We start from the raw sequence: 26,277 nt of genomic DNA, 5'->3' as shown, positions 1-26,277 counted from the left end.
GCCTAGTGGGGAGGAGGGGTGGAACCAGGAGCCCTGAAATGACCTCCCCTGGTCCAAAAATCCCTCATCTGGGACCAGTCACGTCCAGAGGGTGCCAGGTCAGGGAGGTTTAACTCCTACCCAAGTCCCCTCCTTGCACCTTCCCTCATAGCCAGACACCTACCCCCAATCTGCTCCTGCTCCCTCCTCCTGGCCAGACACCCTACATCCAGCCTGCTTCTGCACCCTACCTACCACCCAGAATCTGCACCCCATCCCTATCCTGTTCCTTGGCAGCCCTGCCATCCACCCTAGCACTTAGCACCACCCTGTCCCTGGCCCCAACACCCTGCCTCACACCCCAGGACTCAGCATCACCCTGGCCCTGGTCCCAGCACCCTGCCATCCACGCTAGCACCCAGCAGCACCCTATTCCTTGTCCCAGCACCCTGCCAGTCACCCTAGTGCCCAGCAGGACCATGTCCCTGACCCCAGCCCCCTGCCACCTGCCTGTCCCAGCATCTTGCCCCAGCACCCCGCCACCTGAGCCAGCATCCTTCCACCCAGCAGCACCCTCTCCCCAGCCCCAGCACCCACTTTCACTCTGTCCCCTGCCCCCACCGGCACATTTGGGACCACATTAGTGAGGCTTGGGGGTTTTTGGAGGGTTGTTGGGGTTTTTTTTGCATCTCACTTGTGTGGCCCCAACTGACTTTTCTGTGGGTCAGTGTCCCTTGACTCAAAACAGGTTCCTCACCCCTCTCATAAATAAAGACAATGCTAAAACCTTTTGTGTGTGACATAATATTTTATTTAAAAATGAAGCCAGGCCAACAAGCCCCCAACTGGGGCCAAACCCCCCATCTCACTGCAGCATCATAACACTCCTGCACCACCTGACCCCAAATCTGAGCCTATCATACACTGGAACCCCTTGTCCTGAGCCTCTTACATCCCCAAACTCCTGCATCCCCACATCCTCAGTCTTCTGCCACAACACTCCTGCACCATCCACACATCACAAATCTGTGTCCTGAGCCCATCATACTCACAACCTTCTTGACCTTAGTCCCTCACATATCCAGCCCAAACTCCTACACCCCCACATCCATAAGCCCATGGCTTGCTCAATACCCCAACCTTCCACCTGAGCCCAACACTCCCCAGCCTGGAGCCCCCTCCCCGAGCCAACATCCCCTTCTCCTGCATCCAAATTCCCTCCCAGAGCTTGTACTTCTCATCCCTTCCCACCCCCAAATCCCTCATTCCCACCCCACACTTCCTGTCTCAACCTAGTGAGAGTGTATAAGTGCTGGGGATAGCAAGTGATGGAGAGGAGGGGAACAGAGAGGATGAGGTCTCAAGGAAGGGGAGGGGAGTCTTGGGGAAGGAATGTGATTTTCATGCATCGCTGGGGATTTTCATGTATTGGTGGGTCCCTCTCCCCCCCCCCCCCCCTTTCTTTTTTCTTTTCTTTTTTTTTTTTTTTTGCTTGACAAACCTAGGGGTTCCTTGAAATTCTGAAAAACTGAAAAGGGTTCCTAGGCCAAATAAAATTGGGAAACACTGGTTTACCATATGTAGAGGAGATTGAGGAATAACATTTCTGATATATTTCCTTTTCTCAGTAGCATAAGAAAAATAAAGCAAAACCTTGAAGTGCAACAGCTTTGCAATATCCATATAGAAAATACCATCTGACGCTCACATTTTGTGACTGGTCTCCTGCACAGTAAGATCAAGTTTAATTCCCTTATTCACACTGAGTAGCACCTTACCAAATGAATACTCCTATTGACTTGACTTAAACTATTCATTAAATAAGGTACTTTGTGCGTAAGGGAACTTGAATATAGTTCTGAATGATTGAACCCCCATTAGGACTGATTCATGTTATACCATAATTTCTACTGAGTTTCTACTCCATAGATGATTAATAGTAAAGTCCATCCAGTGAGACTACATGCACTAGATAGTCAATAAGAGCAATACCTTCTCCTTCTTCTCCCCTGGAATCCAGGAGCCAAGACCCAGGGGAAGAGGTGAGACACAGGGAGCTGGCAGACTGGAACCTGGCTGAATCCTGCAGATGCTGCAGCACTCCCCACGTCCCTATTTTCCCTAGTTCCTGCACCCACATCCGACTGTGTGAACAGGACTCTAAATGGGTCATTGATCAATATGGTATAAATGAGAATTAGGCGGTGCAGTCTTTAAATTCACCACAAAGATGTCCATTAGTAGTCAGAAGGTACTGAGAACAGATTATTTTAGATGCTACCTGACACCTTCTGAGTATCAGCACTGCTGCAGCACAGTATCATGACAGAACCTGTAACTATCTGATTCCGCAAAATAATGGAGCATATGGATAGTTCTGTTGATTTTGGCACAGCTACTCACTTGCTTAAAGTTTAGGTATATGCTTATGCTGAATTCAGGCTATAAATATACACCAATGAATCTTGGTTGTGACTGTTGTAGTTCCATCATTCCTCTTGATAAATGTTAATACATCAGTCCAGTTGAATGCCAGGTAAAAGGTTTTCAGAATACCCTTTCACATCCCTTTGTTTTTATGATGTTAGAAGAGCATTTCCATAAAGGAACAGGTGATACAATGAATTGTTGGGAATTCAAACTACAAGGTTTGAAGATCTAGTGTCTTATGTATAGTTTATAGATTGTTACTAAAGTTTGAAAAATAAATATCAGTTGTAAGCAGAATATATATCAGAGTAAGTTGCATCCATTACAACAATTGTCCAAAATGCAGGACAATGTAGCACTTTAAAGACTAACAAGATGGTTTATTAGATGATGAGCTTTCGTGGGCCAGACCCACTTCCTCAGATCAAATAGTGGAAGCTTTGTAGAATAGTGATAGAAATGTAGCCGTGTTAGTCTGGGGTAGTTGAAGCAAATTTCTATCACTATTCTACAAAGCTTCCACTATTTGATCTGAGGAAGTGGGTCTGGCCCACGAAAGCTCATCATCTAATAAACCATCTTGTTAGTCTTTAAAGTGCTACATTGTCCTGCATTTTGCTTCAACTACCCCAGACTAACACGGCTACATTTCTATCACTATTCTACAGCTTCCACTATTTGATCTGAGGAAGTGGGTCTGGCCCACGAAAGCTCATCATCTAATAAACCATCTTGTTAGTCTTTAAAGTGCTACATTGTCCTGCATTTTGCTTCAACTACCCCAGACTAACACGGCTACATTTCTATCACTATTCAACAATTGTCCAGTGTAGGCTGTGAGCTTTTGACAGTGCAATCATAATAGCATTTCAACTGATACACTTTATGGCCTAAGAACATTAATCATTTTCTTGTGTCTGTAATTACCATAAGGTATTATGCTCATGACCATAATAGGTACTAAACATTGTACCACTGATAGGTTTTTAACTATGCTTTTCATTGTAGGTTGTAAGCCATTATGAGTTCAGAACATTTTTTCAACCTGTTGCCGTTAGGAGGACCAGCAAAGTTAGATCAAGGGTTTTCAAGCTATTTTTGCTAATGGATGATATTAATTTTTTTCTGTCATGGTGGTAAACAAAAAGAATAACACGGTTGCTAAATAAACCTCTCAATTAAGAGAAGCTCATTTTTGGTCCATTTTAAAGAAGTAAATCCAGGTTCCAAAACCACAAAGCTATTAGAAGTCACTGCCTTTTGCAGTGGGATCCTGCAGCAGAAATGATAATGCTGTTTAGATGCTGGCTAAAATCTGTGGACAGTTGCATGACTTTTTTTATTATTATTTTCCTGTGTACTCTCTGATTATAACTTCTAGCTTTTAGTATAGAATAATGTACTGGAAGCCAGTAGGTTCATTTAATAGAAACACATTAGACCAAGAGCTCTCTTCTAATCAAATTGTCAGCTATGATATAGATAATGAGGGTACATATTGGCACTGTTGCTCTGTCATCTCTAATGAAGATTGCATTTTGTAACATCTCCGACCAGACCAGTTATCCTATGGCCTGATTAATGAGTTGTCACTATTTTACTGAATATATGTAATCAGAAGCAGCAGTAGAATCCATCATATTTGGCATCCAAGTAATGTGGAACATTCAGCAGGTGACAAATCAAATTATCAGGAACCTTAATAAGATACTTACTTTTTAATATGGAATGCTTTACAAAATTGCATCCAATCCACATCAAAAGATTTAACTAATTTTTCCGTAATAATTGCAGCATGTATTCAAAATCATTTCATTAAGGGCAGCCAGGGAAATTCTAGTTGTGGGATTTCAGGCATCTGTTAAAAAAAGAATTTATTTTCCAAGGTTTTCTTAGATTATCTTTTAATCATTTATTATTTTTCTACTAGACCTCCTTGTGGATTCGCCACATTGAGTACCACACATTTTATGGGCATCTTGACCTTAGAATCCAGGTGAATGCTTTTTGAGTAGGAACTGGTAGAAATATTTCTTTATGAGCAGCCTAGTCAGCAGTGTGAAAGCTAATCAACCAAACCACCTTATCACTTAATGAACTCTTCTTGTTCTAAACAGATTTTTTTATAATGAAGTTCTGTTTGGCAAAATTGGCTAAAGATATTCCATTTATTAATGTTAGTATTCTAAGCAGTTGCTAGACAAGAAAAGACACTTTACCTTTTGCTTTTTGAGTATATTGCAATCTTGGCTCCCCATTTTGTCATGCCTGGTGTCCTAAATACTTTTCTCTCCATATAAACGTTGTTGTCTCATCTAGTCATTTTTATTATTTTACTGTCAACACACTTCATAGGTTTCATATTCTTTGTATGGAATAGTTCTGCCCAAATTCCATGTTTACTCTTAATTTTGTAACTTGCATTACATGACCCCAGGGAAAGTCTTTGTAGAAAGACGATCCCACTCTCTCGGCCTCAGAAGTCGGAATCCAGTGGCATGAAAAAAATCATTACTTCTGGAGACTACCTAGGCTGCATTGGATGGCCATGTCACCTTAAATGATCTGACATGCCCCATGCATTCCACAATGCGCTGCTGCAACACCTTCTCAGCCATTGAATCATAAGGATTTCCTCCACCTGATCTGTCAAAGCAGTCTTCGCATGCTGGGGTGAGCAAGTCCCTAACTCACTGAGGGCTTCAGTCCCATCGGATACCTGGTTTAGCCGGCCTCTCAAAGCTGTTGCCCGGGGTGTGGCTGCATGCAAAGCAACTATGTGAAGCCACAGGTGAAAGCTGGGTGCCGGTAAGAATCGATACTACCATGCAACCCCATATACCCCTAACACCAGATACTATACAGACAAAGAATCATTGGCACCTTCATTGTTTGGTAGGTTGATAATGTCCCAGCCATCCGGTATCTTTATTTAATCCATTAGCATGAGTATCAACCTGGTGAATGAATTGTAGTTCCAGTTCTTTCCTGTGTATTTGGCTTGTGGAGTTGGTCTGTAAGAAAACAGCCACTTGAAGATCTGTTAATGAATGCGTAGGCAGATTGAAGTGTTCCCCAAGTGTTTTTGTATGTTCCTTTTACGGATATTTGTTTTGTGTCCATTAATTATTTCCCGTAAGGACAGTCCAGTTTGTCCAGTATATATTGCAGTGGAGTATTGCTGGCATTTGATAGCATAGATTACGTTCCTGGATGTGCAGTTAAATGAACCTCTGATTTGTTGGGTTATGTGGTTGGCTCCAGTTATGAATTCGCTTTTATAGATACGTAGGCAGAGTTGGCAACAGGGCTGATTGCAGGGCTGGGTTCCTGGATGTTTATGATGTAGCTGTGTAGCATGGTTAGTGGAGAGAATTTGTTTCAGGCAGGGAGGTTGTCTGTAAGCGAGAATAGGCCTTTCCCCCAAAGCCTTTGAGAGTGAGGGATCATTTTCCAAGATAGTTTGAGATTGCGGATAATGCGTTGGAGGGCTTTAAGTTGTGGATTGTAGGTAATGGCAAGTGGAATTCTATTATTTTCTCTTTTGGTTTGTCTTGAAGTAGTTCATGTCTAGGTACTTTTTTGGCTCTGTCAATATGTTTTTTTCATTTCTCCAGGTGGGTATTTCAGTTTTAGGAATGCTCTATATAGATCCTGCAGGTGTTTGTCTCTATCTGTGGGATCGGAGCAAATCCGGTTGTATCTTAGGGCGTTATACAATAGATTGAGAAATGTGTCTGGGATGGAAGGTGGAGGCATGAAGGTAATATTGATGATTTAATGTAATCCCTGGAATCCAATAGGTTGCCCTGTTTTACTCCAGCAAATCATTTGACTGAAGGCTGCAGTAATGTATCCATAAACTTTAACGGTCACATTAGAATGTAAGAATTTCCATACCGGATCAGACCAAAGGTCTATCTAGCCCAGTGTCCTGTCTTCTGACAGAGGCCAATGCTAGGTTCCCCAGAGGGAATGAACAGAACAGATAACCATCAAGTGATCCAACCTGTTGCCCATTCCCAGCTTCTGACATACAGAAGCCAGGGACATCATTCCTGCCCCTCCTCGCTAATAGCCATTGATGGATCTAACCTGCATTAATTTTTCTAGTTCTTTTTTGAACCCTGTTGAAGTCTTGGACTTCAGAGCATCATCAGCACAAAAGTCCCACAGATTGTGTGTTGCGTGAAGATTGTGTCTTCCTTTTGTTTGTTTTAAACCTGCTACTTATTAATTTCATTTGGTGATCCCTAGTTCTTGTGTTATGGGAAGGAGTAAATAGCTGCTCTTTCGTCCCTTTTTCCATACCAGTCATGATTTTACAGACCTCTATCATATTCCCCTTTAGTCATGTCTTTTCCAAGCTAAAAGTCCCAGTCTTATTAATCTCTCCTCATATAGCATATGCTCCATATCCCTAACCATTTTTGTTGCCCTTTTCTGAGCTTTTTCTAATGCCAAGATATCTTTTTTTTTTAGATGAGGTAACCACATCTGCAGGCATTATTCAGTATGTGGGTTTGCCATGGATTCATATAGAGGCAATAAGATATTCTCTGTCTCATTCTCTTTCTTAACGATTTCTAACATTCTGGTTGCTTTTTTGACTGTTGCTGTACATTGAGTGGATATTTTCAAGAACTATCTACAATGACTCCAAGTACTCTCTGGAGTGGTAACAGCTAATTTAGTCCCCAACATTCTGCTAGCGTTAAATCGATGGCATTAGTTGAGTAAGATACTTCTCAATGTGGGCCGTTATAAGAATCTTCCCCGATTTCTTTCCTGATCATGGCGTTCCTGTTCTAATTTAACATTTGCTTTCTCAATATATTCTTTCCTTCCGTGGTAGTTTAAGTGTGATTTGTGACCATTAAGCAGTGTTTTCTATATGCTCATTCAGTTACCTAAAATGTCTAGATTTCTTTGAATTGATACCATAATCTTATTATTTGCTCTATCTACTTAATAGTTTTGTTCAAATCTTTTATGTGATTTAGATACAAGAAAGGTCCCAAAAGTAATCCTGGAAACTGGTAGGAGCTGATAGGAATCAACTCAGAAATTTAAAATTTCAGAGAAAGAGATACTCAAGAAACTCAACTGTGCCAGCCCAACACCTTTGAGCTACCACTAGTACTTCTCAAACACTCTTCTTTCAAATAGTTGTCCAATTCCTTTTTAAACTGTTTATATAAGCTTCATTGATTGCTGCCCTGGGCAGTCCTTTCCTTGTTTCTATTGCTATCTGTGTATTGCTTCCCAAATTCCTTTTTGATGAAGCTTTCTTCACTTAAAAAACAAGGGACTGTGAACTTATGTTTGCACTAGCTCAAATAGCCTTGTAGCAATTATGCTTTCTATTCACTTGAGAATTTTGTATACCTTAGTGAGGCCCACTCATAATCTCCTATTTTCTAAGGAACACAATCTTGGTTTCTCTAACCTTTTTGACTTTGAGATGCTTGATTCTCCCTATCAATCAGTTGCCCTCCCTCCCTCCTTTCTCAGATACTTTTAAGCAAGTCAACAAGTGGTAAACATAGTAAATTAAACATGTCTAATCTAATCTCTATTACAGTAGCAGTATAATTGGCTTTGATTTGTATTTAACTGCTCTATTTATACATCCTACAATTTTGTTATCATTTTGGTCGTATTTTAAGCACTAAAGCATAGGATTTTAGTGATGTAATCCCAAATCCTTTTACCTGCATGGTCTTTTCCTGCCTGGCGTTTGTTGCTTTTAATCACCAATTTATATATATCTTAATTGGTGATTAAGGTCAAAGTCAAATGAAAGTCAATTATACAAATCAAAGTCAATTATACTACTACTGTAATAGAGATTAGATAAGACATGTTTAATTTACTGTGTTTACCACTTGTTGCCTAGATGGTGAACTCAGTGGAGGGATGGCGTTAAAAATTCTGTTCAGATTCATTTACATGTAAATATAAATTTATTTACCTCATTACCATGCCCTCTTTTTAGTCAGTGATACATAAAGTAAACAAAATCATTTGTAATAGGACTTTCCGCTGGATCTAAACTGAAAACTGCTTTCTTCCACAAATACTTTTTCTTTGTTTTTGAACAAAATCTTCTTCTCGCCACCTGCAGTGAGGCTGGGAGTCATATGGGCTGGGAACTCTGGAGTCCTTCTGCTGCCTGATGGCTAGGAGATGCTGGAGAGCTGCCACTAGCAGCATCTGAGACCTTTGTGTTGTTTGCAGATGAGTCCAGCTCTCGGGCAGAAAATGTCACAGAGATCTCTGGAAGTCACAGATTCTGTGACTTCCAGGTCTCCTTTGGCATCATCATAGCCTTACCTATAAATATCAGTGGTGCAAGTGAGTCTCTTTCTTGGAGAACAAGTGAAATCCTGGAAGATGCCTCTTTCCAAAATCCTGGACCTTAGTGAAGTCCCCCACATATTTAGCAGTATCCTGAAGCCTGGCAGTGCTTTTATTCTGGTCTTGTCCATTCTGGTGGAAGATCAATTGAGACAAAACAGCATTTTCAGTTGCATAAGTCTATGATGGAAGTCCAGGAAGATACAGGCAGTCCCCGACTTACGCGGATCCGACTTATGTCGGATCCGCACTTGCGAACGGGGCTTTTCTCACCCCGGAGCTCACAGGCAGCGGGTCGCCGCCCATATCCTCCGGGGCGAGAAAAGCTTCTCCCGGTCTCCCTGGTCTGCTGGGGGGGTCCAGCAAAGCCGCTGGACCCCCCCCCCCCAGCAGACCAGGGACACCCGAGCAAAGCCGCCGCCTGGGCGGCTTTGCTCGTTTACCCGGGAGCAAAGCCGCCCAGGCAGCGGGACTCCCGCTGCCTGGGCGGCTTTGCTCCTGTCCCCCTGGTCTGCTGGGGGGCGGTCCAGTGGCTTTTCTGGATCCCCCCAGCAGACCAGGGGGACAGGAGCAAAGCCGCCCAGGTGGTGGGGGTCCCACCGCCTGGGCGGCTTTGCTCCCGGGAAAATGAGCAAAGCTGCCCAGGGACGGCTTTGCTCGGGTGTCCCTGGTCTGCTGGGGGGGGTCCAGCGGCTTTGCTGGACCCCCCCAGCAGACCAGGGAGACAGGAGCAAAGCCGCACAGGCGGCATCCCGCCGCCTGTGCGGCTTTGCTCGGGGGCAAAGGAGCAAAGCCACACGGGCGGCGGGGTCCCTCCACCTGTGCGGCTTTGCTCGGGTCTCCCTGGTGTGCTGGGGGGGGACAGGAGCAAAGCCGCAGGGGAACTGGGTCCCTCCGCCTGTGCGGCTTTGCTCGGGTCTCCCTGGTCTGCTGGGGGGGGAGGGGGCGCAGCTAGTGCGCCCCCCCCCCCCCAGCAGACCAGGCTTTTGTTGCGGGACGCCTCGGGTAGAGCAGCTGGGGTGCTGCCGGGTTGGTACTGTGGGAACCTACCAGGCAGCGCCCCAGCTGTTCTGACCCAGGCTCCAGATTCAGCAGCTGTTGAAACTGATCAGGCTGATTCCAGGAAGCTGGGAGCAGAGCAACTCTGCCTCCGGCTTCCTGTAGTCAGCCCCTGGTCAGTTTCAGTGGCAGCAGCTGAATCTGGAGCCAGTTCCGACTTACATACAAATTCAACTTAAGAACAAACCTATAGTCCCTATCTTGTACGTAACCCGGGGACTGCCTGTACACTGAAAATAGCAGGATCAAGTGAAAGGCCCTTTTGCTATGCAAAGCCAATGCAATTTAAATTATCTAACACCATTATTTTCTTCCTGTATAGATTGTCTTGATTATAGTTCATGCATTCTATAACAATAATGTAAAAAGTTCTTCTTAGCTAACTTGTTTTTGTTTGTCTGTCTCTACATCTAGAAAGCTTATGTGCTTTCCTACTTTCTGCTGGCTTCAATATTGTCTCCTTATATACCTGCAACTTGCCATGCCCTGTATTCAATCCAGGAATTTTATTTTCTAAGACAATTTGTCATATATCTAAAATATTGATGCCTAACTGGAAAATGTACTTTCCCTGAGATTCAGTGAAGGGCATAATTAGCTGAGTGGAACCACAGGAGAAGTGTGACAGAGTAGTAGGAAAATCCTTCGTTTCTTCTGCGTCTTGGCTACATTTACAAGGAAATTGAGGTGGCTGGGCCAATTTTCACTGAAAGGCTCAGGTTGGAAATGTCTGATTTTTAAGTACAGGTCATCAACTTGTCTGGTGGGTAGTAAGTAATTTAAATTTCAGTTGTCCACACCAGCTCTTTATTTGTACTGAGCTGTTGAACAGATGGCTTCTTTTCAGATCCTTTGTTTTTTCAGATAGAACCCATTTTTCTAAGTGGGGCCATGCTTATTTACACTGATACTTTTGCAGAAGAAATTGTAAAAGAATGTATGGTAAATGGCCAAATTATTTTTCCTGAAGGGTATCTTCAGACAAATTAAATGATTCCACTTAAGAGTCAGGCCTACAGAGGTTGGGAAGAAGAGATTTTGACATACTTGTTATGATAAATCTTCCTCAGTAAGAAGAACTTCCAATATCCAGTAAAGCAAAACACATTTTGCCACTATAATGATGCTAAAAAATTTCAGCACCATACTTTGACAACTATTTTGGGTACATGCTGAATATGCTATTTAAAACAAGTGTTAATAAGACTTTAAAGTTCATATCAAGATTAAATTGGATTTGAACTTGTGGGATTGGAAGTGCTATTAAACTACTTATTTAATTTCCTTTTTGATTGAAGTATGCAAAATTCAGAAACTGCATAATTGTGAGTGAAATGCAAATGCAAGGTGTTAGCAGAAAAGGATATTTAAAAATGTTTAACAATTAATTGTATGATCTTTTTAAAGCCAGGGAATATGATAAAACCTAGGATATTTATTAGTTTGTTTGGCTAAAAAAAAAATCTAACCAATATTGGAGATGAGAGGCTTGATTTTCATTTACTTTTTAGCTTTTTTATGCTGCTGAAAGTGTGGAAAAAGGTCTTATAGTGGGAGTAAATAGTACAAGTTATGTAAATGAGAATCAGCTCTGATAACAGAAAAAAGAGATGGGAGAGGAAATGTAACTTCAGGGGAATTTTCTGATAAATTATTATACTTCGGTCTATTATACAGTGTAGGTCTGGATTGTGGGAACATTTGCACATGTGAGTAGTCCTATGAAGAGCAGAATGTTTAGTCACATGCATGTTTGGATGTTCAGGGTCTTATATTGTGAGAATTTTGTTGTATTCTGGATGATTTGAGAGTAGGTTTTCCTATGATGCCATCCCTCTAGAACTGATTTATTTAAATGTATTTACGTGACTGATTTCCTAGACAGCACCATCAGTAAGACTATGTCTAGACAGCAGGCTTCTTTCACAATCAGCTTTTATCAAAAAAGGTCTTCCGCAAAAGCTTCTTGCGCAAGAGCGCATCCACACTGCAAAAGCGCATCAAAAAAGCGATGCGCTTTTGCGAAAGAGAGCATCCAGACTGCATGGATGCGCTTTTGAAAGTAAGCTCTAATTGCTATGCACAGAATGGCCACCAGGGCACCCGTGCTTATTCCTCTTTCCTCTTTTTACACAAAAACACCCTCTTCCCCGTCCCCACACACTCTTTTGCGAAAAGGTGTTCTTCCTCGTAGAATGAGGAATACCTAAGCTGGAAAAAACCATCTGTTCTTTTAATTTTTTTGCACAAAAACATACTTGAGGTGTGGACACTCCGTGAGTTTTTTCGGAAAAATGGCCATTTTCCCAAAAAAACTCTGTAGTCTAAACATAGCATAAATGATAAATGCAACAGTGGAGCAAGTAAATACTCACTGCATGATGTTTCCATGTACTTTGTTTTGAGCTCCCCAATCTGTATGATACAGTCCAGAATAAAGTTAAGTAGTCAGAGAAAACTGATCGGCTGCTGATATTTACATTATGAGTAAAACAAATACAGTTGTGAACCTGCTGGACAAAAAAGAGAGAAATATTTCCAGATGGACCTCATCTCATGTCAACTAATTGATCTCTACAAAAATTATGCTGAAAGAATTACTGCATCTAGGTGAGGAGAAAAAATATGTTTCATTTAAAATTTGATGCAGAAAATGTTGAGGAAATGCACTGATATGTCATGTCAGAAATACTATACACACTTGCATTTTTAGCAAGATTCATGCAGTGTAGGTTTGTCACAGAGAATGATCTAATATAAAGAGAAAAACAGTGGCCTTTAAGTACTGATTACAGGAGGCTCCCCACCCCACGCTCCCTGCTTCGAAAACGTAGTGATATTTTTGAGCTGTCTGTCTGGAAGTATTTCAGCTTTCAACTATTGTCGATGCTGGTCTGCGTGACCCTTTATTATGTTGCTAGCACTATTTTCTAAGTCTTAGTCAGCGATTAAGAAAAAAAATCCAGAGCGTAAGTGCTTCCTTTGGAAAATGACTCTGACGTGAATTGTGACCTATGGCAGGACACCAAGATCCAGGTTTACAAGACAATTGTCTTTATGGATGAAAAACCTGGGTGATCTTTTGTCAGCACTTCAGGAGTCTGGCGAGATACCACCAATGATGCCTCTGGAAGATCCCTTTGTGTCAAGAGGCAAGATGGCTGCACTAAAGCCACCATCCTTGCTGAAGCCAATGTCACCAGCATTGAAGCACCGATTTTCCATGCACGAGTTTTGCTGGTCTGGACATTGTGGCTGCTAGACTCTATAGACCTCCCAAAATAAGTTCTCTACTCTCAGCTCAGCCATGCTCAGTGACCCCACTTTGGTTAGAGGAAATGTAACATAGACACACTAAAAGTGTATCTTAAGAAAACTGATATGGATACAGCAAGCTGGGTGGAGCAAGTCATCAATTGACCCCAATGGCACTGTATCCTCCATCAGGATGTGGTCTGCTTCAAGGAAAAGCACCTTTCTCTCAAAGCTGAAAATAGAGAGAGAAGGAAGGAAGACGAAAGAACTATCCTTTAGCAGGCAGTTGGCCTGCTGCAATATTTCTGTACCTATTGCGGGTGGAGTTGCAGTTCCAGGATAAGACTGTTGAGTCATCTTGGGACCCATACATAAATCTGTGGTAGAGATCATCATCAAATCTAGGGATTGCCAATGAATGAATGATCATTACCATGGGCAAGGTGAAAAATCCGTCTGAATGATGTATACAAACAAAAAATCAAAACTGCATTTGCTAAAAGAGCATACTAACTAGGCTGAATATGTCTCTGATAATATCTTACTTTTCACCCAATCTTCCCAGGATCAGGATGCTATAACTTCTTTCCAGTTTTCCAGAGAAGACTTTAGGAGAAAATGATAAAAGGAAATTTTGGTTCTGGTTTTTCAGAAGGAACTAAGCACCTGTGTAGTTTTCCGCTGGCTCTCAGTGCTCTCTTAGCAAATCTTTGATTTTTTTTGTCTGCAGCCTTGTTAGAAAGGAGATAAGAACTATGCTTCAGTAGAAATAATGCTATACTTTTTTGTTTCTTCTTTTATGTGTAGAGCTTTCATTGAATACTCTGTTGGTTTCTGATAATCCTACTAGGTTTCAGGGCTGCACTAGAAAGCAGAAGAGCCAGAATGACAGAGTAAGGTGGAAGTGGTTTTAAAGGGCAGTGTTGATGTGACAAGACATGGGTGTGACCTTTTTTCCCCTCAAGTCTTTAGTGGAATTGAGTAGCTTGTTTTCTCTGAATATTTTTTAGCCAATTTCCATGTATACTCTCACTATTGTAAAGGATGTCAAAGAGAGAGACCTGCAAGGATGAGGCAGTTACCTAGATCTGCAGATGCAAAGGAAATGTGGACTTTTTTCCCACTCTAGGACTTTTACCCACACAGAATAAAATTCTGGCCCCATTACAGCCAATGGAATCTTTGTCATCGACTTCATTGATGCTAAGATTTAATCTAGGGAATCTACTGAGAAATAAAACTAATTTTCTACTACAGGCCAACTGGACTTCTCGTGAAATGAAATAATAGTCTATCTCTGTTCAAAGCAGACAACTACTCTGGATACATTCTACAAGCACAATTATACAATTCTAGGCCCGGCAGGCATAGGTGTCTTGGAGTCATGAGCACCCACTTTTCTTATATTGCTACAGCTAGAAGGGAGGAGGATGCTGGAATTCTGCTAGTAGGGAGAGCGCTGAGAACCATGTCTCTAGACTATAGTGATGAAGGCCATATCTATACTACGCGGATAGACCCACAAAATCAAACTCAGAGGGCACCCCCATCAGCACTTCTGCTCCTCACATGGAGTAAGGTAAGTCGACTGGAGTGTTTATTTCCATTGTCCTCCCACTGTGTGGATGGCATGGAAATACAATTTAAGATATGTCAACTTCAGCTATGTAATTAACGTAGCTAGAGTTGACATATCGTAAGTTGACCTTCCATTGTAGTATAGACCAGGCCTTAGAGTTTGTGTGGATGCGTTAGATTTATAGTATTATAGACTGATTGTTTTTAAATCTCTGAATACACATCCTAACTGTGTAGGCAGGCACATTTTAGGAAAGCAGTCTAATTTTTTGGTACACTTTTTGATCACTAAAGCACAGTACACACACAGTATAGTAGTACCTTAGAGCTACAAACACCTCCGGAATAGTCATTCATACTCTGAAATGTTCATAACTCTGAATAAACATTATGGTTGTCCCTTCAAAAGTTTACAACTGAACATTGACTTAAAGCAGCTTTGAAATTTTATTATGCAGCAGAAAAATGTTGCTTCCCTCTTAATTATTTTCAGTAGTTCACATTTAACACAGTCCTGCCTCTTTTTTTTTTTTTTTTTTTTGTCTCTGCTGCTGTCTGATTGTGTAATTCTGGTTCCAAATGAGGTGCCTGGTTGACTGGTCAGTTGCCTGGTCAATCTGTAACTGTTCATAAACTCTGAGGGTCAACTATATTTGATTACCATTGATATCTATACTTACAAATATATCTACTATATTTCTGAGAGAATATTGTGTGTCTGTCAGTGAGTCTGTTTATTCGAGAACTCCTAAACATAAGAGCTAGGACCACCAAATTTGGTAGGCATCGTCTGCTTATCATAATTTAAAGCAAGGTCAGGGTTTGGTTGTGCCAGCACAATGGGATTTGCCTAGAATATGATTTTTGTCCCTCATAAAATGCAGAGGGGTCTGCTAAGAGGCACAGTTATACTTCAGAATGACCACAGGGGGACACACTGGTAAAGAGTAGCCAGATGGGGAGAGGCTCAGGATGTTGCTGGCCACCATACACAGGTAAGGTTCCCAGGCTGGTGAGCCATTGGACGGGCAGCACTGTGCCCCTTCTACACTGGCCAGCCCCTCAAGCTGCCATCCAGGTAGTGCAGTCTCCTTTGTCCCAGCCAGTCTTGGGGACCCACCAACCAGGCAACACCCTCCCCCCGCTATTGCTCTAGTAGCCCTGGGGAGTTGCTGTCTGAGCAGCCTGGCCTGCGCTGCCTAGGCCAACCTCAGGAAGCCACGGCCCCTGTGGACCCATCCAGTCATGGGGAGCCGATATCTGGGCTGTGCGTCCCCTGCTGCCCTGTTTAGCCCTGAGGAGCTGCCATCCAGGCAGCATGGACCCCAGCTGCCCTGGCCAGCCCTGGATAGCTAGAGGCTGGGCAGTGTGGCCCCCATTGGCCCAACAGTCCCCAGGGATCACCCAACGTCCTGCACTCTGTACTCCCTGCCCTGAGCCCCCACCCGCTGCCCTGATTCCTGCACCTCCCCCACAGACACACCTTCAGCCCCCAGCTCTGAGTCCCTCCTCCCTGCAAGCCTAAGTCTTTCCTCCTGTAGCCCCTCAGCTCTCTACCCTGAGCAACACTGGGTAAATGTGGTAGTATGCACATGATTAAGAATCTCTCACATATGGAGAGTTTTTTCATTCTCCGTGTGTGTTCTAAATATACATGCACAGCCCTCTTGACACCACAGTGAAGTCTGCAAAAATTTCCTCAGTGTTTTGGGGACTTTCCCTTTATTATTCCATTATTGTGCTTTGCTTGGTGTTCCATCGCTTCCCTTGTGCATTTCAGATATATTCTGAGAAATACAATGGACTTTTTTCTAACACATTAACCATCACAGCGATGAAGCAGTTGGATTGTCAAAGTATTTCCAAGGAGAAGCTTGTCTGTTATATTTTTTAAAAGGAACCTTAGAGTACTCAAGCACCTCTGACATGACCGCTACACAAAGCTCTCTACAAACCTTAAAGAGAAATGAGGCTAAAATCCCATCTACTACTACAAATGCACTCTTCTTACTGTAGAAAAATGATATTCTTGAAGAGAAAGACATGATTCCTCAGACAACCAGCATTGTGATACAGTGTCTCCTGCATGTGGGCATGTCCTACAACTCATGGAAAAACTGCACCTCTCAGTAGTTGCTAGTGTAAATATGTCCCTTTGGTAAAATTTCACAATTTGTAATGTTTCAGGATGTTGTACATCAGACAGCAGTGGTATAAATACAGAATTCATTTTGTATCTTTTCCTCAGTGCAAACATAGCATGTTTGTGTGAGTCTCTCTGTTAAAGCTGAGTGAATAAATGATTTTTGGGTTTGTTGGCAGAACTGAAAAAAAAAACTAGTTTTGGGTCAAATGAAATTATTCTTCAGATATTTTTGTTTTCTGTAGATTTTTGGCTGTGTTTAACCCCCATGCTAGTGTTTCTTTAAATGAATCTTGTTAAATTTCTAAGTGAACTATTGTTCTCAAACAAACTTGAAACGTTTTCTTTTGAAAATTTTTAAACTTTTTTTTCCTGAAACTCGCGGGCAAATTCCATTTGAAATCAAATAGTCTGATCACCCCAAAACTACATTTTTCAGCTAATAAACTACTCAGTTGAAAAATGTTGCGTAGCTCTGCTCTCTATCACTACGTGCTCATAGGTCTCCCAAAACGATAGTATCTGGTACCTATCCTCATCTTGTGCAGTTAATATGATTAGAATTTGATTTCCTCCGAATATTGATATTCAATATCAAAAAAGTGAATGTGGACAAAATGTAACTTGTTTGTTTAATGGGTACAATGGGTGATGTTCTTTTCTCGTGAACCTTTTTTAGAGTGGCCTGAAACATTGATCTCTAGTTGACACCGTTGGCTTGAAGATGTAGGCTCTGCTTTGCCTAGTAACACTTACAGACAAAAATTCTGAAATTCTAGATGATGATTGCTGTGCTGATTTGACAAGAGATAACTGTTACTCAGTCTAACAGTGAGTCCACATTGGTTGATTTCTCTGCTAGATTTTGCTTCAGACAGGGCTATTGTGAGGACAATCATTGTGTTTCAGCCCACAAATTATCTTACTTTAGCTAGACAGGTAAGGAAAGTGACACCGTCTGTTACCTGTTGGAAACTGATGCCTTCTGGTACCTGTTTGACTTGTGTGTGGCTATACCTGTGGTGGTCCATTTGTCTGGAGTGTGGCTCTTTATGAGAGATGGGTACTTTACTTTTTTTTTTTCAATCCACTGCCATCTGGGAGTGTTTTGGGGTAGGATTCATTCATCCTTATTCCTCACTGCATTTCCTGGGTTTATACTTCTTGTATTTATTACTCTCTGCCAACTGCCTGCTTACTATCTGAGACTTGCACTGAATATATATGCAATCACTCTTTCAAAAGTGTATTTAGTTTTCAACTGCTGCTGGAGAAGTCGTGCATTTTCTAGTGAGGAGAGATTTAAAAGGTACATTCGCCTGCTTGACAGAAGTATGAAGACATGAAACTTTCTTGAGACATTTTCACATATGCATTATGTGAGGTTTCTCATTTCTTTTGGCTAGGGTGTTTGACACATGCTAATTAATTGTCACCTTGGTACATGCCACAACCTACACTAATATAGCTGCAGTCATGCTACCTAGATGTCAGAGAAGTAACTGTTTTACTAATACTGCGTTTAACTACATTAGTGAAAGAAACTCATTTTAGGGACGGAAGTAGTTGTGAGAGATGTTGTGGTTGTATAAGTTTAAAAAAAATAGTTCATTTGATGAGAAGTTCATATGTCCTATACCTACCTTCCACTCCAATTGATCCAAAATATGAAACTTTCTTTTTCAAGGTGAGAATATAAATCAATACAAAGAAAAATGGCCAAGCAAGCAGCTTGTGTGTCAATGCGACATCTCAAGCCTCGGGCAAAAAACCCTAAGCTTAGTTGGTAAAACACTAGCATCTTTGCTTCCAAAAAGGTCAGATTTACCATTGTAATGAGTTATCCCAGCAGTAGGTGATTATGATCTTGCGGTTTTCACAACTGAAGGGCAACTGTGGGTATTGCAAGCTCTGCCTGAGGTAGGGTTAGGAAGTATGGGCCTTTTGTCTCTTTTCGTCATTGTATCTGATGATACACTTCTAGTGCTATGATTACAATGACATCAATAGCTCAGCTTAATCCACATGAGCATCATGAAGACCAGTTGTTCACTGTTCTGTGGTGTATTCAGGACAGAGTTGCATCCCTTGCTAGTGATGTGTAGTTTCAGAATACTAAGGGGTGAACGTTGCACACACATACCCTTTAAGATGAACCTGGAAAAAATAGTCTTTTATTGCCCCATCAGCATCACCACCATATGCTGCTTTTGCTTATTTTCTCCATACTGAACACTTAAATGCTGGCAAAATTAACCAGCATATGATAATGCCTGCTGAAATAGTTTGTGCGTAATCCCAAAGTACATAAAAATGATTTATTAAGTTACTGTTATTAGATTTTACGTTCAACGTTATTGAATAGAGTTGAAAAGTTTGTAAAACAAATATGAGTCTTTTTTATCTTTTCATATTGATAAATCAGCAGGAATCAGGTGAGACTTGTGAAAGCAGTAGAAATCGACTAACTAGCACATCTTGGTGCAAATGGAAACATGTCTTCTTAATTACTTTTCTGATTATCAGAGACTCATAATAATACTTTGTCCTGTGTTCACTTCTGTTTCATAAATTGTTTTAAAGCAAAGCATTAAAAAACATGTAAATTAAGGACAAAGACATCCTTTTTTTAGAAGCCACAGAAGACTACGAAGCTGTCTGAAATGAATTAGTAACTACACAGCAGATGGATTATGTTTGCAAGCTCCATTTCAGACTTGTTTCCTTCTATGGGTAAATTTATAGACAACAGTAGGAGTCTCTGTAAAATTGACTCAGTTTGCCACTTATCCATAGTTTAGAGTCATTGAAGTGAATCTCTTCCTTGGCATGTTTCAGGTAATATTGTATGCTAGTAGAAATTGCCATTTTCTAGCATCTTAAAGTGTATCATATTAAATGTGGACTGTTCAGTACTTGTGTGTGCTGTTAATGGGCTGGTTTGGTTGCATATTTACTGACAGTAACATTTTTCACCCTTAGTATTTAACTTTACTTTAGGTCAATTCTAAGTAATAAAACCCTTAGTGTCTCAATACAATGTGGAAGTTGCTAAAATAGAACTCCATTAATATTCTCTCACAAAATCCTCATTATACGGTTATTCACTGGACAAGTTATAGTGTACATTTTCCACATACTGAACAGGCAAATTAGGCATGCAGTGCTGCTTAACGATAGCGTAGATGTTCCTCCGGTAAATTTCTCCAGCATAAGAAGTTGTATATTTACAACAAAGTGTGTGACTTCTGGGAATTGCATCAGGATCTCCATAAATTAATGAAGAAGGAGAGTTTTGTGTTCTCTCTTTATCCTTCGGAGTAAATCGTGCTAATTATCTTCCAGAAAATAACAGAATATGGAGTGGAGATCCCAACGTATTTCCTCAGTAACCATCCCCTTCACCTTCCACTACTCCCCATTTTCCTTCCCTAAAAAATGAGCTTCCTTTTATATGATATCTTTGAAATTATTCAAAGTAATTATTTTATCATCTCCCCTCTGGAAATTATGATAATGGTAGGTAGAACAGCTTGCATAGCATAAAGTTGTTTCAGAAAAAATTCCTCTGGTCACTGTTGTAATTCCCAGGAAGAAAAAGGATAAAATATCCTGAAACAGATACCAAAGCATGCATGTTCAAAGTTCTTTCACACTTTCACAGGCTATTACTAAGTTCTTTATGCACACACGTGTGCAAAGGTGTACAAAGAATGCAGTTCATTCAGACTGAGAGCTGGTTGGGAATTTTGGCAATGAAACGTTTATCAGAAAAAATTATCAAAAGTGAAACCTTACACAGACATGTTTTGATTTAAATGGTTAAATGGTGCCCAATGATTAGGGCACTCATCTGGGCTAGGGAAAACCCAGATTCAATTCCCTCTTCCAAATCAGGCAGAGAAGGTCCTTGAAATTATGTAAGCAACAGCATGTGGCCACAATCTTGGGAATATGGTCCTCCAAGAAGCTCCAGACTACCATAGAGACACCTCCATCTCCCTTGCAATCTGCCAAAGGCACATTCAACAACCATGTGGTATCGGCTTACAGGGTGGCAGTGTAAATATGATTTGTTAACTTTCTTTTTTGCTGACAGTACTCTTATCACCATATCTTTCCTGTGGAGACATAGCCAACATCTAAACTATCCCCAATGCTGATGCAACTAGGCTGACAGAAGAATGCTTCCGTCAACCTGGCTACCATCACTTGGGGAGGTGGAGTTCCTACAGTGCTGGCAAATACCCTTTTCTCATTGTAGTTAACATCTGTACCAGAGAGTTTTAGCAGTATGGCATGGCACTGTAGCCTCCAGGGTATTGTTATGGCTGAAGTCCTTTCTCACTCTAGCACAAAAAACCACACTAGTTTAGTGTCCTCACCCCCATTTTCTGGAGATCTTTTATTGGCAGTGTGAAAGAACAGCTCCAGAACAAAGCTCAGCCTCGCTGTGACAGGGCGCTGTGTGAGAGAGGCTTTATCAGCCCCTTGTCACTCCAGCCCCAGTAAAGGGGAATGGATGGGAGATGGTTGAACAGTCTTGTGCTTGCCTGGCAACGAGAAACAGCTGCCAGCCTAATAAGCCAGCGGCTATGAAGGCTGGGAGAAAGAAAGCCATGGGAGGAGAAAGGGAAAAGAAAAAGGCCACATGCAGAGAGGAGTGAGGCCCTCTTGTCTGCTGCTGGCAAAGTCTGGCTGTTGAAAACCCTATGGTAGAAATTATGGGAAAGACCTGCAAATAAAGAACACGGGTGTTTGTGTCAGCCTGAGGCATTCCCGACTGACTTGTGAGGGAAGCAGGAGCAGAAACTAGAGGGGCCCAGTTTGCACCTTGCAACTCTAGCCTAGAGTTCTTTCTTTCAAATCCCATAGGAGCTCTGTGTCTCAGACCCTACTTCCTTCTGTCCTCTCCCTGCCAATGGGGATAGACATATCACTATATTAAAAGAGAAAAGATTTTAAAATGGCTACAGCTATCAGAATGTGCATGACAGTTTGCAGTCCCAGAAGAAGCTCAAAATTTCCATTTCAGCTAAGATGACTCTCAGGGTATGTCTAGACTACATGGCTCTGTCGCCAGAGCCATGTAGATTAGTTTACTAGACATACCCAAATGAAGCGGCGATCTAAATAATCACCGCTTCATTTAAATTAACATGGCTGCCGCGCTGAGCCGATCAGCTGTTTGTCGGTTCAGCGGGCTAGTCTGGACATTCCACGGTCAACATCAACGGCATTTGTCGACCGCCCCATTATGCCTTGTGGGATGAGGTTTACCGGGGCGGTCGACAAATGCCTTTGATGTCAATTGCGGAGCGTCCAGACTAGCGCGCTGAGCCGACAAACAGCTGATCAGCTCAGCGCAGCAGCCATGTTAATTTAAATGAAGCGGCGATTATTTAGATCGCCGCTTCATTTGGGTATGTCTAGTAAACTAATCTACATGTCTCTAGTGACAGAGCCATGTAGTCTAGATATACCCTCAGTGTTTTTATGTTGCTGCACAGTATTATTTCCAAGATGCTGCCATTATAGCTGCTGAAAAAATTGGGAAAAAACAGTCCCAAATTAGGGTGTTTGTGTGTGTGTAAATAATTTTTTTCCTTAAAAATTAAAATTTTAGACTTCACTAGAGAAATTCTACCCATCCCCAAGAATTCAGAGAACGTGCTGTGTGGATACAGCATTTGCTTGTACCTTACGGTTAATACTCCCTTGGCTTTTTGTGTCCTTGTCCTTTTCAGTATTCTGGAGGAGCACTCACTGCAGTAATATGGGACCATGTCGATCTTATTACTTTACCTGTTTTATCTTTTGTGAAATTGAGCCGTTAGTCAGAATTGTCTAAGCTGCTCCTCCAGCAATTGGTTAACTGTGACGCTCCTCAAACTCATTTCTTTCAAGTAATTTGAGTCCCATGTGCTCACTGAGATTGCTTTTTTGCAGAAAGGAAATGGTATGTGTGCGGGTGGCAGCAGACAAGGACGGTTATGTCTGACAAATGCAGATTTCAGATAAAACAAAAACATGTTTTAAAAGACCACATTGTACTTCATTTCCCTTCACCTAAGTCTGTAAAGCAAAAGGTTTTCTTGTTCATTGGATGCAGGCACATGGAAGGTCTTTTATGCTCAGAGAGTACAAAATAGCAAGCTAAATTCCATCCTTCTGTCATTGTGTATTAGTTATGCGTGAAGCCGATGTGATACTTTCTCATTCATATTGCCAGAAAAAAGTGTAGAATAATTAGGTTATTTTGGAACTGTGGTCATAAAAAGTTTCTGAGGACTTAAAAGGTATGTCTATCTTAGGAAATTATTTTGAAATAACTTATTTTGAAATAATAACTCCCCGAATAACTATTTTGAAGTAGTGTGACCACACTGAAAGGAAGCCTCAAAATTAGTCTGAGGCAGGCTCCCTTAATGTGGACACACTATCTGGACTTAAAGCCCTAGGAAGCACTGGGGAGTAATTACTTTGAATGTCTTTGGGGAGTAGTTATTTCAAAATAGCAGCAGTGAAGCGTCCTCACTACTGCTATTTCAAAATAACTATTTCAAAATTAGCATTATTCCTTGTGGAAAGCAGGAGTTAGTATTTGGAAATAATAGGCTTTGTAGTGTGGATGCTCCACTTTTTATTTTGAAATAAGGGGAGCTATTTCAAAACAACTCCCTAGAATAGACCTGGGCATTGATAATTTTTGAAATACTGGGCAGAGTTCAGGGTTTTTATTTTATTCCTCAAACTGTTTCTTTCACATCCTGGCTATTTAGTGGTAATTGAGTGCCAGTAGTGTAGATCAACTTCTATTTAAGTTTGCCTACTATGGAAATAGTTTCTTAAATAAAATACAATTTACTTAGATTTATAATTTCATAAAATTGAGACTATTTTATTGTAGCTTTGAGCAAATGTAATGCTGACAGACCTTGGTCGTCTTTGGATGGAATTGAACTTGGGAACCTCTGGGCTGTGTCTACACTGGGCCACTTGTTCCGGAAAATCAGCCACTTTTCCGGAATAAGCTGCGAGCTGTCTACACTGGCCCTTGAATTTCCGGAAAAGCAACGACGCTCTACTGTACAAAATCAGCCGCTATTCCGGAAAAACTATTCTGCTCCCGCTCGGGCATAAGTCCTTATTCCAGAACACTGTTCCGGAAAAAGGCCAGTGTAGACAGCCCAGTAGTCTTTTCCGGAAAAAAGCCCCGATCGCGAAAATGGCGATCGGGGCTCTTTTCCAGAAAAGCACGTCTACATTGGCCACAGATGCTTTTCCGGAAAAAGGGCTTTTCTGGAAAAGCAGCCTGCCAATGTAGACGCTCCTTTTCTGGAAAAACTGAAAATGGAATAGTATTCCGTTTTAAGCAGTTCTGGAAATTCATGCCAGTGTAGACACAGCCCAGGGCTACGTCTACACTGGCCCCTTCTTCGGAAGGGGCATGCTAATTTTGAAAGTGGGAATAGGGAAATCCCGCGGGGGATTTAAATATCCCCCGCGGGATTTAAATAAACATGTCTGCCGCTTTTTTTCCGGCTTGGGGAAAAGCCGGAAAAAAGTGTCTAGACTGGCCCGATCCTCCGGAATAAAGCCCTATTCTGGAGGATCTCTTATTCCTACTTTGAAGTCCTACTTTGAAGTAGGAATAAGAGATCCTCTGAAATAGGGCTTTATTTATAAACAAGCCCGAGCGGGAGCAGAATAGTTTTTCCGGAATAGCGGCTGATTTTGTACAGTAGAGCGTCGTTGCTTTTCCGGAAATTCAAGGGCCAGTGTAGACAGCTCGCAGCTTATTCCGGAAAAGAGGCTGATTTTCCGGAATAAGTGGCCCAGTGTAGACACAGCCTGTGTGTGTGTGGGAGGGGAGGTTTCGGGATACCAGAGGTATCCCAAAAAATCTCTGCCACATCCAGGGAATATGTTTACTCTTCCACTTTTTTTTGTAGAAGAGCAAACGTGCTCTTTTGGAAACCCCTGTATTCCTCTTTCCATGAGGAAGAAGGGGGCTTTTTTGGGGGGCGTGGGGGGTTCAAAATTTGGCCCAGTCTAGATAGGCCAAATTTTGTAAAAGCCTCTCCTGACAAAAGTGTCGGAAAAAGATACGCAAAATGCAGAGTGCATTTCCTGCAGAGTGCATTTTGCGTATCTTTTTCTGATAAATCTTTGCAGTCTAGCCATACCCTCACAGAGTTGGACACGGGCAGCTCAATTTTTAAAATCATAGATTTTTAAAAAACTCTTAGATATTTCTAAAGACATTTTTCTATATGCTGTGAAGCATAAACACAATACATGTTTGCGTGGTATGAATGTTTTATTTCCACTTCTGTGGTATGACCTCTATTACTTTCTTTGTTTCCACTACTTTTGAATAATAAAATTTTCCCAAATAAAGTTGATTGGAATATTGGGGGAAAAAACACTTACCATGATATTTTAAAATATAACTCTTCAATATTAAACACAATGACTAGGTATATGTCTGGAAGAAAAATGGGAACATATTTTCATTAAAAAGCCCTTGCAATTAATCTCTCTGTAAACGCAATATGTTCAGTTTAAAAAACTGCATTGAAAAATGATTTTCGGAAAATGTATACCAATTATAATCCCCAGCTCCTGCTGATAAAAACCTTTGTAGCACACGGGCACTATCAGATCTGTTTTACCTATTTCTTCTTTTTATTTCCACTCTTTTTCAGGTTTTCCAAATGAGCCTGCTGCTGTTATTGCCCTTACCACTGTTAAGGAATGGTTGAACAAGAATCACAATGAGGTATGGCATATAAGAAAACTTTCCTGCTCAGATTTTGGGATTACGTAGTTTGACCCCAAAATTGTGAAAGAGCATATCATTACCCCGTTATCCCTTGAAATCAAGACTATTTAAAATACAACAAAGCTGATGAGAAACATCAGTAATCTTTTGGACCGTACATAACAGGAATATGATCATATTTAATAAGCCATATGGAGGCTAATGGGAAATATATTCTATTTGAAATTATACTGTGCATTTCCTGTGCGTTGTGGCATTTCTTGGCAAAGTAAAATAACCTCTTTGCATAAAGTTGTTCCTGAGAGACAAAGTTTTAATAGAATAATGAAAAGAATCCTGTAAAGGGAATGTATATGCACTTCAATGGAACAGCTACCAGGGATGGAATATTTTAGAAGCTGGTTTATACCAAAGAGCTTTTAGGGTAATATTCTCTCTGTGTGTTAATTTTTAGGTCCCTTACACTTCATTACACTTATGCTTTACATACAAAACTGTCTAGTCTACTGTTAGACATAAGTGTGAAATTTTAACAGACCTAGACTATTTCCACATGTACTCTTACGAATTTTTTTTATGAAACAAAATGCTTTCAAGAGTGGTCTCTATATCTCCTGTTCTGTTTCTCTTTTCTTCTGTTTTTCTTCTTAACTCTAATGGAATATTTTCAATGGCACTGAACTGG

At 41.3% G+C, this 26,277-nt stretch overlaps 1 protein-coding gene across 6 annotated transcripts in view; it reads left to right on the top strand.

Moving 5' to 3' along the window:
- The window catches only part of MACROD2 (mono-ADP ribosylhydrolase 2), a 1,395,588-nt gene that overhangs the window by 959,508 nt on the left and 409,803 nt on the right, over positions 1 to 26,277 (top strand). For all 6 annotated transcript variants that reach the window (XM_075925642.1, XM_075925641.1, XM_075925640.1 and 3 more), the window contains one exon: positions 25,516 to 25,589. In XM_075925642.1, the coding sequence (XP_075781757.1) occupies positions 25,516 to 25,589 (74 nt within the window). The remainder of the gene's footprint in view (positions 1 to 25,515; positions 25,590 to 26,277) is intronic.

The sequence above is a fragment of the Pelodiscus sinensis genome, chromosome 3, assembly GCF_049634645.1.
Source record: "Pelodiscus sinensis isolate JC-2024 chromosome 3, ASM4963464v1, whole genome shotgun sequence".
Lineage (NCBI taxonomy): Eukaryota > Metazoa > Chordata > Testudines > Trionychidae > Pelodiscus > Pelodiscus sinensis.
Note: the sequence above shows the minus strand (reverse complement) of the source record. Positions and strands in the feature narration are given on the sequence as shown.